Source organism: Phoenix dactylifera, chromosome 7 (assembly GCF_051530095.1).
Source record: "Phoenix dactylifera cultivar Ajwa chromosome 7, Ajwa_hap1_PhDact_Kaust_v1.1, whole genome shotgun sequence".
NCBI classification, from domain to species: Eukaryota; Viridiplantae; Streptophyta; class Magnoliopsida; order Arecales; family Arecaceae; genus Phoenix; species Phoenix dactylifera.
The window spans coordinates 34,180,711-34,192,769 of record NC_143196.1 but is presented as its reverse complement, the minus strand read 5'-3'; the positions used below and the strand labels follow the sequence as shown (position 1 = coordinate 34,192,769).

The 12,059-nt window shown below is 37.2% G+C and overlaps 1 protein-coding gene across 1 annotated transcript; it reads left to right on the top strand.

Moving 5' to 3' along the window:
- Positions 1 to 79: 79 nt before the first annotated feature.
- LOC103701975 (protein CORTICAL MICROTUBULE DISORDERING 4-like) lies at positions 80 to 9,544 on the top strand. Its single transcript, XM_008784216.6, has 5 exons — positions 80 to 1,662; positions 2,173 to 2,890; positions 2,981 to 3,178; positions 8,319 to 8,410; positions 8,529 to 9,544. Exons 2-5 carry the CDS (start codon positions 2,180 to 2,182, stop codon positions 9,226 to 9,228), a joined length of 1,701 nt encoding a protein of 566 aa, XP_008782438.1. The 5' UTR covers positions 80 to 1,662; positions 2,173 to 2,179; the 3' UTR covers positions 9,229 to 9,544.
- The last annotated feature ends 2,515 nt before the right edge of the window (positions 9,545 to 12,059 follow it).

Sequence of the window (12,059 nt, the reverse complement as noted above, 5' to 3'; positions counted from 1 at the left end):
ATGTGCTTAAGTGTGCATTAATTCAGGCATATTCAATCATATGCATGAACCTTACATTGGAGAAAAATAACAGACATGTAACAAGCTTCTTTAAGCAGATGTTTTTATCTACATTAGAGATGCCACACTAGTTTGGATAACTGATTGTTTTAAAGGACACCATAGAGGATATCCATAATCTTAATCATTTTCGCTTGGCTCTTCGGCTCTTTGCTTACTCGGTCAACTTTAACCTTCTTACTTAAGTAATGGCTCATAACTTTGTAAAGCACTATTTGTGCAATGCAGTAAACACTAGGAACATAATGTGAGGTTGCTTAGATTAGGTCAATTCCATTCAACAATTCCTATGTTGGACTTGGACTAGGAGGCTTCTAAGTTCACATAGCAAAGTCGGGTCAACTCATTTTTTCCTCCAAGGTGGATTAGGTCTAATTTAATCAATATATTTCCTTGGGTTTGGGCTAGGAGGCCAGCGCCCAAATCGGGTGGAGACCGATCTCCAGCTGGCTTTGTGTATGGTTACAAACCTCTCAACCTTTCTCAGAACAAATTTTTTTATGAACAAATAAAATAAAATCAAGAAAAAAAGAAGATTTGTTACATTTTAAAGATGTAACTTTTTTTTTGTGTGTGATTCGCAAGGAGGTTAGGGTGAGGGGTAGTGACAACAACCCTTATATATGGTGTCGGAATATTATTTCACACCATGTCATAGGTTCTCCTGCAGTCATCAATTATGTCAACCTAAACTTTTTTTTTTTGTTAATTTGGAACCAACAGGACAAATACTAATTTCCACCTTGGTGAATGCCAAAACATTAGAATTGAAAGCCTTACCCAAGAATAATTTTGAGTACATAGTACTTTCCCTGAGATGTATAGTACTGTCATTGAGATTTGAGAAGAATAATTTTGGATATTATATTACAATTATATCATTTAATGAGAATTTAATCCAAAATTGATTGATTATGCTAATGATATTTGCCATTTCAAATATTTTTTGGTACAAACACTTCAACTAATTAAGCACATGTAATATCATTTGGAAAAAAAATTCTTTAATTATTTTAAGGAAAATAAAAAGAATCTTTGCCAGGCTGGGCCCGGTCCACCCGTTGACACCTGGAGATCCAATTTCGCACGCTTCGTCAGGGACGTAAAAGACCCCGTATTTTTGTTTCCGGATTCCACAGCCGAAGGGTGTTTCCGTCATTTCAGCTTCGAGGGGAGAGAAAATTGGAACGTTGGGGAGAGAGAAAATTCGACCGTTGCGGCCCCAACGTTCCAATTTTCCAAATCCAAACTTCATACGCTCTTTTCTTGCGCTCCTCCCCCTTACGGTAGGATAGGCACTTAGGCAGCCTCCGTTTTGTTGCTCTCTCTCTCTCTAGCACCAATTCCTTTCTCCTCTCTTCCAGCGATCTTTAGCGAAGCAGGAATTCTAAATTGAGGGTTCCTTCGTTTCCTATTCGGTCTTCTCAACGGGTTCTCTCTTCTTTTGTGGATATTCTATCGTTGTATCTGTTTCTTGATCGAGATCTCATGGCTTCTATGGTGGATATTTGAGTTGGTTTTTGATCCTGGATCAAGAACGAAAGAGATAGGCTAGTTTTGAGGTCAGTGGATCAAGAACAGAGGAAATCGACTTGCATTCAGGTAAATATACGTATGGGTCTTTTCAGTTCGTGGTTTTTGTTAATCTTTTTAGCTCTTAGATCTCAAAGAATCAGGGTTATTTTTTATACGGGTAGTGGTTTTTCTGAAATTTGTTTCTTGCGGGATTCTCCAACTTTTTCCTGATGATATTTGGGGTATCCAATCGGCATTTTAGTGGCAACCATCACCTTTCTGACAAAAAGCCACTGTGGGATTGTCCGATTTGATCTATACCTTAGTTTTGTTTTAAATTTCTATGCAGCTTTTTGGTGGATTTTCTTGATCGATCTTCTCCAAGTCTATTGTTTTTTCTTCTCTTCTCTTAAGTCTTGAATTTCTCCAGTATTACCGTATGTTTGTCTCAATTGTCTGCGAGTTCCATCGCCTTCCTCGCAAATTTTCTTGTTAGGCCTATCTTTTGCATCACATTTTATTAAGTTTGGCTGTATTAATTTCTATCCCAGTTGCCAGAATTCTGATGGTTGGTACGATTCTTTTCGTCTTCTCCAGGGGTTCCATGGCGACGCTGGCGCCAGGGGTTCTATTGAAGCTCCTCGATGGCATGAACACTGGAGCCTCAAAACCAGTTGGAGAGCACCGGAACGCTCTCTTGCAGGTCACCGACATTGTCCCGGCAGACCTCGATGAGAAGGATCTCTGGCCGAAGCATGGATTCTACATCAAAGTATCCGATTCGTCCCACTCGATCTATGTCAGCCTACCATTCGACCAAGATGACCTTGTTCTCAGCAACAAGATGCAGCTTGGCCAGTTCATCCATGTCGATAGATTGGAGCCGAGTTCACCAATTCCAGTCATCATGGGGGCGAAGCCACTCCCTGGAAGACACCCTTTGATGGGCACCCCTGAACCCATCGTCCGAGCCAAAGGGAACGGAGGGAAATCAGCAAACCACCACCGAAGAGGCTCATGGGGCCCGGAGCAGAACCCAGCCGGCGGTGTTTCCTCGCCTAAAGTTGTCAAGCCAACCACACTGGATTTTGAAGAGAAAACACCTGTCAAGGACCGAGCATGGAGGAGAACCGGGAAGGAAGGGATTTCATGGGTGACCCCAAGATCATCAGTAATTGGAACTCCTTTGTCCAAGATGTCAGACTTAAAGGAAGCGAGCACTTCGGTAAGGAAAAGCTGTGTAATTTCCAAGTTCTCTAAGAGCAACAGCCTCTGCGAACGAGATCCTAAAATCCCAAAGAGTCCCTTCCCCACTGTAAGTACTTGAACCAACACTAGTTTCTGAAAATTTGTGGGGTTATCATCTGACTATATAACAACAAGTTCTCTCGGTTTCTTTTGATAGGAGAAAAACGCAACAACTTTTGCTGCTAGATTGAGAAGCGCTGCTAAAGTTGAAGACTTCTCTTCAACATCGGATGAGCAAGAAGACAATTCAGTGATATCGAACCGGTTATACTCGCACTCTGGAAGTAGTGCCACTTCCAAGCAAAGCTCAGGAAATTGCATGCCATTACCTGGAAAACTCAGCATGCTAGGAAAGGTAAAGATGTAAATATTTTAATTAATTGAAGGTTTTATCGGTGTTCTAGCTCTTAAACTGTTGGAAATATTTTGCTTAGAAACTGCTAATAGAAGTATTATAAAGAAATAATCTACCATAAGGATTAAAAAGAGATCAATTGGGTCTTTATGCGGTTAGCGCTATCTAAAAGCCTTGCGCTTAGTACCTTGATTTTTTATGAGAATTTTATTAGAGTTAGCCCAAACCCCTAATCACGACCTATATGATAATTCGCACATAGATAAGCCCTCCAAGGATATTTGTGACCTAATACCTTGCAGATTTTCTATCTTGAACTCTTTATTAGCATAACTTAACCTTTCTAGTAAATATATTTTGTCCTTGATAAGAGCACTCATCGCAGGGATGGAAGGAGATATATTCCAAAAAATGTGCTCTGACACGATCACTCAATCAGCTTCATTTCTACCACATTGAATCTCCAATCACAGAGGTTGGGGGTATCCACTGTCAGTGATCAAATAGTGGGCTTAAGCCCCATCCCCTTCGATGAATCTAAGACTCCACTCCTAAACAAATCCTTGGTTAAATGATCTACTAAATTTTTCTCATACGTGACAAATTTCAAGAAAATGACACTTCTCTTTTTGAGTTGTGTTACAAATTTATGATGAATCTGGATATGCCGGTTCATTTTTTTGTTAGTACCATTTTGATTCGTAAGATTTTGAGTCAAATTCTAGATTTTCAAATAAATACAATAAAAAGCAATAATATTAATATAATTAAATAACCACACTAAGAAATATAACAAGTAATGTAACTTTATAATTTCTGTGCATTTTTCAAAGCAACACTATATATTTTGAGAACAGTAATTTCTGCATATCTTTTAAAAGTGTAGGAGTTTTTCGCATAAATTTTAAAGATGCAGAAAATTCTACACAGAAATTAAAGATTTTACAGAAAATAGATTGCACAGAAGTTAATGTTGTAAAAAATCTGCAAGTTGTAGTAATTTTCTACATGAATTTTTAATCTATAGAAAATTTTTGCATAGACTTTAAAGTTGCAGAAAAATTCTGCAAATATTTTAAATCTGTAGAAAATTTTTATGTGGTTTTTAAAGTTGTAAAAAAAAAATCTGTTTGTATAATTTTCAGAGCAATATGACTTTCCTAAAAGACTATTTTTTGTGAAGATTTTTTTTTTTTTACAGCTTTCTAATTCTATACAATTAAAACCAAATTTAGTTTTATGCAATTAAACTAAATTTGATAAATGATCAAATAGCAATTTCTAGTATAATCAAGATCACATTCTTAAACTGTTGAAAATAGTATTTTGCCTAGAAACTGGTATATCCTTATTTCATAGAAGTATTATAAAGAAATAATTTATTAGAATAAAATCAAAAAATTAAAAAGAGCTTGCCTGGATCGAGGCATATGATATACACTGTCCTAAGAACGTAATTTGCTCCCTGCGTATAGATTTGTGGTGATCTCGTCTCTAATATACAACAATATGGCTCAGCCCGATCTTCTTCTAACGAGCATGATCGCTGGGGAGGCTTGACTCGACCAACTCCTTTGGTTATCTAAAAATGAGAAGAAAAGATAGAAAGCAGAAAGTTAAAGAGTGAAAAAACTTTTTGTCTGTGGAAGAAACTCTTGGAAGATAGAGTACCAGTATGTGAGATATTGCATTGAATTTTTGATTAATTTTCGAGGAGTCTATTTATAGACTCGACGCGATGGTTTCGAAGATACATAATATTTTGAAAACACCATATCTTTTTTGAAACCAACGTTCTCTTTCGAAGAGTCACAACTCTTCTGAAAGAGGAGTCTCAGAAAGGGTATTTTAAAACATTTAAAACAACTAAAGATTAGACAATAAAAAAATTTAAATCTTTTTTTTAAATTAAAACTCCAACAATCTCCCAAAAAAGATTTAATTTTTCTTATCCTTTAACCTTTAGTTGTCTTACATGCTTTAGAATATTCTTTGTGAGACGTTTCTTTCAGAAGAGTTGTGACTCTTCAAAAGAGAACGTTGGTTTTCAACAAGATACGGTGTTTTCGAAATATTGCGTATCTTCAGAACTATAATGTTTAGTATATAAATAGACTTCTCGAAAATTAATCAAAAATTCAATTTAGTCTCTATCTCTCACTGGTACTCTATTTTTCGAGAGTTTCTTCCACAGAGAGTTCTTTTACTCTTCAACTTTCTGCTTTCTATCTTTTCTTCTTTTCTTGGTAACTGAAAGAGTCGGTTGGGTCAAACCTCTCCAGCGATCATGCTCGTTAAAGAAGGATCGGGCTGAGCCGGGTTGTTGTACCTTGAGGATAAGATCGCCACAAACTTGCAAGTAGGGGGCGAATTACGTTCTTAGGGCAGTGGATATCATACGCCTCGATCCAGGCAAGCACTTTTCAATCTTCTAATTTTATTTTAGTAGATTATTTTTTATATTTATTCTATTACTAGTTTCTAGGCAACATTTCCAATCAAGGTTCGCCGTACCGGTACCGGTCGGCATACCGATGGTGGCCCGAACCGGTACGTACCGGTTCCTTACCGGTCTCGTACCCATCCCGTACCACTCCGTATCGGTCCTATACTGGTTCTCCAACGATAAGCTACCGGTACCGGATTCCACACTGATCCGGTACCAGTCTCAGGCCAGACCGGTGGTACGGACCGGTACGGCAGACCATGTTTCCAATAGTTTTGAAATGTGGTCATGACAGCTTGGTAATACCACTATAGGTTGTTGGCAAGCCACAGACCAAAAGACAGAGTTGAACTCTGTCAAGAATTCTTAAAAGTTACGAGTTAATGTGTCTCATGTCTTTGAAAATGCATTGCATTCAACAAAATGAAGTTTTTGGCAAAAGCAACATTGCAGTTTAAAAATAAAATGACAAAAGCATAACAAGGCTTAAAGTTAATTACCAGTCTTCAGCTTGTTCCAGAGCTCCATTCCTTTTCAAGTCTTTGGCAAAGTGCCAGAAACGAACGGATGTCGCTGCTCGGGCGCATCTCTCTAAGTTGAGTTTCGTAGTTATCAGCAATATCTGGATGATTAACGATGGTAGCACATTCCTTATGTATATTCTGATCCAAAAAAACTGATCGCAGAACGACACTCAGATTTGAGTAGTGCGAGGGTGGCCAAGTACATATAAGATCTATTATGCACATTCTCAACCTTATAAGTGCACCAAGCAGATTGACTCGAGGGTCAACAGCTTTACAAAGAATAGTGTTCCTTGAGAGTCGGGACGAAGGATAAGTACTCAGCAGTAGGAAAAGTTGTCTTCTCCCTTCCTTCATTTAGCGTTCCTTTAGGATAGGTTGGAACATAAATATAATTAGTCTTCAGGCTATGCATTTCAAAAGCACCTAATTCCTGAATTGCCAAAGTAAATGGCAACAGAAGCTCAATGTCCTTAGTGTAAGCAGGGGCACTCGAGGGTCAACAGCTTTATAAAGAATAGTGTTCCTTGAGAGTCGGAACGAAGGATAAGTACTCAGCAGTAGGAAAAGTTGTCTTCTCCCTTCCTTCATTTAGCGTTCCTTTAGGATAGGTTGGAACATAAATATATGCATTTCAAAAGCACCTAATTCCTGAATTGCCAAAGTAAATGGCAACAGAAGCTCAATGTCCTTAGTGTAAGCAGGGGCACTTGAGTAGCAAGTAGCATGATGGCCGTAAGATTTGGAAATGTTGTAAAGTTTTGCGTATAATGCCAACTTAGATTACTTATAAAATTAATAAGCAATGGATCTCACTTAGACACTCACCTGAGGAAGTCGGTTAGTAGAAAATGACGCTAACTTAAAAGTTAAATCAGTTCTATAACCTTAAAATGATAATGATCTTCCCCGGAGACTTTCCAGGGCCAGAAATGACCCACTCACTTCATCCTGAGGTTGAGTACTTGTCCTTCATCTCGACTCTCAAGGAGCACGACTTTTTTGTAAAGATGTTGAACCTTGAGTCAAGTCAAAAATCTGCTTGGTGGACTTACAAGGTTGAGAATGTGCATAACACTTCAGATCTTGCATGTACTTTGCCATCCTCACATTACTCCGATCTGGGCACGATTCTGCGATCAATTTTTCTGGATCTGAATATACATAACAAATGTGCTAACATCGTTAATCATCGAGATGATGCTGAGAACTATGGAACTCGACTTAGAAAGATGCACGCCCAGACAACAGTATTCGTTTGTTCCGGGTACTTTGCCACGAACTCGAAGAGAAATGGATTGAAGACTTGTACTTGACTTCCTTGTTATACTTGTCATTTTATTTTCAAACTACAATGTTACTTTACTAAGCTTGCAAAAACTTCATTTTGTTGAATGCAATGCATTCTCATAGACATGAGACTCATTAGATCGTAACTTTTAAGAGTCCTTGACAGAGTTTAACTCTGCCTTTTGGTCTGCAGCTTGTTAACAACCTATAGTAGTATTACTAAACCGTCAGCACTACATTTCAGAATTGTTGAAAATATTTTGCCTAGAAACTGAATAGGAGTATTATAAAGAAATAATCTAGCAGAATAAAATCAGAAGATTTAAAGAGCTTGTCTGGGCGTCAAGGCGTGTGATATACACTGCCCTAAGAACGTGATTCGCCTCTTACATGCAGCTTTGCGGCGATCTAGTACAACAATCCGGCTCAGCCCGATTCTCCTCTAACGAGCACGATCACTAGGGAGGCTTGATCTGACCGACTCCTTCATTTGCCTAGAAAAGAAGAAAAGATAGAAAGCAAAAAGTTGAAGAGTAAAAGAATTTGTCTGTGGAAGAAACTCGCGAGAGACAGAGTACCAGTGAGTGAGAGAGACTGGATTGGATTTTTGATTAATTTCAAAGGAGTCTATTTAAAAACTCAACATGTCTATTTAAAAACTCAACATAATGGTTCCGAAGATACGTAATATTTTGGAATCGCTATATCTTTTTGGAAACCAACATTTTTTTTCCAAAGAGTCACAATTCTTCTAAAACAGGCATCTCACAAATGGTATTTTAAAGCATTTAAAACAACAAAAGGTTAGGGGATAAAAAAATTATTATTTTTTAATTAAAACTCCAATATAAAATAGTAGCATGCATTTTGAAACTTTCAGGAAGCTACACAGCATAGGGAAGCTGCTCAGAAGGTAGCTCTTCAAGCACTGCGAGAAGCTTCTGCCACCGAAACTGTAGTTCGGATCCTCAAGTAAGTTATTTAAGACTATCACTTTGGGACTGAAGTTCATAATCTTCACACTTTTGCTTTTGAACATGACTTGAAGATCAGGTTTCAGAAATTTTTTGTGTCTACTGTCTACTTGCAGGATGTTCTCAGACTTGAGCAGTGCTGCAAGACCAGAAGCTCCAGCTGCTTGCTTCGATCAGTTCCTAAGCTTTCATCAAGAGATTGTGCAGGCAGTTACTGACTTGGAGACAATTCAAGCAGCCACTTCATTTGCCACAACAAGTGAGAAAGAGTTAACAATAGAAAAGGCAAGTGAGAAGGATTATCAAGGCGTCCTGCAAGAGATAGTACATAACTCAGTCGACCAATATGGGCAGGCAAATATGAATCCATCCAAGAGAAGAGCTGCAGTAGTATCTAAATCGGTTTCATTTGCCCCTCAAACTAATGAGGTAAAACCAAGCCTTGGTAAGCACCCAAGATCGAGTGTCAGCCAAAAGGCTTCTTCAGAAAGGAAGGGAGTGGATGCTGCGGCTAATAATGAGAACGAAGCACCAACTTCTAGCTTGGGTAGCTCGATAAAATTGGCAAAGAAGATACGGAATGAAGGTGCGCTTTGGTTTATGGAATTCCTTGAAGCTGCATTGGAATCAGGTCTGAAGAAAGCAAAAGGTTCCATGGGTGGTGGTGGATGGAAAACAGGTTGCTGCCCACAGTCATCGATACTGAGGGTTATCAACTGGGTAGAGGTGGAGCAGAGCGATAGCAGCAAGAGGCCTGTTCATCCTCGAGTAGCACAGATAGCAAGAAAACTAAGGATAAAAGCAAAGAATCCTTAATTTGAGCTTGATTGTTCTAGAAAGAGAATAGGTTCCCTAAATTTGGATTTCCTCTGTTTGTGTAATGATGTGAGCCCATATAGCACTACGTTTACATTTAGAAGGAATATGTACAATTCTTTTACGACCCAATGCTGTGAAAACTGAACTGGTAACAATTTAAAATTTGGTTTTTGGTAAGAAAATGGGCAAAGTAGTACATAAAGATTTCATGAGGAAAAATGGGGTAGAGAAAGTGTAGAACCTGTGCGAAAAGGATAATTTTGATGGGTTCAGGATGGATTTTTTAAAATTAATGTAACTTGAGTTGGTAACATATTTTTCCTCTGTTGGAAGTTTTGAGTAACAAGCTGTAGAATGCTCAAAAATCTTCATATCTTTCATAATTCCTCGTTGGTTTTTTGAATGTATTATTTGTGACTTGGTGACTGAGTTATGAAAATGATTGAACTGAAGATCTCTTGGAATGGTGTCATTTATCTTATGGAGCTGAAGTCTGCAGCAAAGCTTGGAGAGATGGGTGATCCACTGCCATAAGAGTCAATAAGAAGATGAAGAGGATGGTAGGTATGCTCCTAAGTATATTATGTTACTGTTATCATCATCCATGCCTTTCCAAGCACAAGTCAGTCATACTACATCAGAAGGAATAAGCAAAATTTAGGATTCAACTGCAAACTTGACATCAATCTGAACAGATCTTAAGAGATGATGCTTTAAAAAAAAAAAATAGTGGCCACCACAACAGGGTTGAGAGCAGAGTTTTAATGATTCTTCAAATTATCATGGCATAAATGTTCTCTTTGGATTCTGATTGAGAATCTCTCCAATTTGGAAGGTCTGGCAATCTGCATTAAAACGAACCAGAGGGAGAACTCAGAGATGTATTTCTATTCCTAGCTGCATGCACAGATTTTACACAGAAGGCCATTCGAGGCAATAAATGGTGCAAGATTCATGGAAACATCATTGAAACTTTACGATTTGTCTTAGTTGACAATGACATGGAGTTGCGTGATGCTAAGGATGGATTGTGGACCATAGTTAAAGAAGTAGTTAAGAATCCATGCTTCCTTTTTTTCTTTTTTATGCTGCCTTTACGATGGCATCTAAATTTGTCTTGGCAGTTTATTTTGCTAGTCTAATGCATCTAATGGTTCAAAAACAGAAAAAAGTTCTAGCAGCATACATCCAGTACATGAATCTGTTAATTTAGTAGAGTTAGAAATGGTTATGGGTGACTGGTCGGTATTGTTATCTACAATAATTGGATTTTCTTAGAATTTGGACTTCTATATTAAGAGTAAGAGAATATCGAAATTTTGATTCATAGATGGTGAGTTACAATTAAACATTGTTGGTCAAAATTAGATATTGGAAGGTCAGAAACTTAATAAAAAGTTAAACTCATTAAGGGTTTGATATAAAGTCAATTTTTATTCAATGTTGTATGAATGATTTGATTATTTTGGAAAAAAATCAAAAAACAATTCAGAAATTGATGAAATTGTGAGTTATTCAGAAATTTGTTTTGCTCATAACTCAGACAAAATTGGTAAGATGATTGATTATTAAGGAAAAATAAAAATAATTCGGCAATTAATGAATTGTGCATAATCAAATTGTTTTTTTTTTTTGTTAATAACTCAGAGAATATAGAGAAACATATAGATTAGTAAGCAAGTGAATAATTTGTTTAGCTTTTAGACCTGATAAAGGCTAATAAATCAAGGATAACTATCTTTTTGCATCAATAGGGATGGGCAAGCTGGTATTCCCAGATAACATGCTTCTTCCATTAACAATTTTACTTTTTTTTTTTTTCCTTTTAACAAGAAGTTAACAATTTTACTGTTAGAATGAAAACGATTACTGTTATCCATCTAAATCTTCTAGACCTGAGAGTCAAAGATGACTGTTATAACTGCTATTATCTGTTGCTGTAGTTAAGAATAAGAGGCAGTAACACTGCAGCAGAAAAATAAGTGTTATTTGCTTAAATCACCATTTAATGAATAAAAAAAATTTTTTACCTATTGGGAAAGATATTTCAACATTGGAATTATTTTTTTGTTGGATAAGCCAATATAATGGAATAACAGCTACATGACGAGCATTATTTAAATTTCTCGGTGTTGATTTGTCTAACCTAATGGGGGGGCCTCCAAAAGTGTTAAAATGGCTTTTTTTTTGGAGGATTTGAAGAACCTGGTCTCCACAATGAGACAGTTTAAGGCAATCCATATCTATAGGGAGGCAAATAGTGCTGCGAATTAAATAGATTCTCATGTGGCGAATCACATCGGTTCAGTGATTTGGGAGTCCCTTCGAGTGGTACCCCTCCAATTGTATAACTTATTGTACTCTGATGCTATTGGATGTATTCATTCGAGGGCCTCTATTATCCTATTTTACTGTCTCGCAATGAAAGGAAGGTATGGTTCAAGAGTACAGAACAGCATAAAATCTTTTGCCATAATTATGATTAGATCTTTCCTTCTAACCAAGGATTATAGACCACTAGTAAATATACAAGAGAATGCCAGAATCATTGATATTGTTAGGAATGCAGTTTATTTTTACTTGTACATGCATGTATTAGCCAAAGTGGATATACCACTTATACCAATAGATATATATAGAATCAACAAAGCATGCATGACTCAAGCCATGACACTAATCCAAACATGAAGTATGGATCACCTCAATTGTAGCATTCCAATTATTTAAGTGACCAAACTCGCATGACTCAACTTCATAGACACTATCTTGTGAATTTACTTGACTAGCTTAAATTTTACTGGAAAGAATGCCTAATCTAACATGAAACG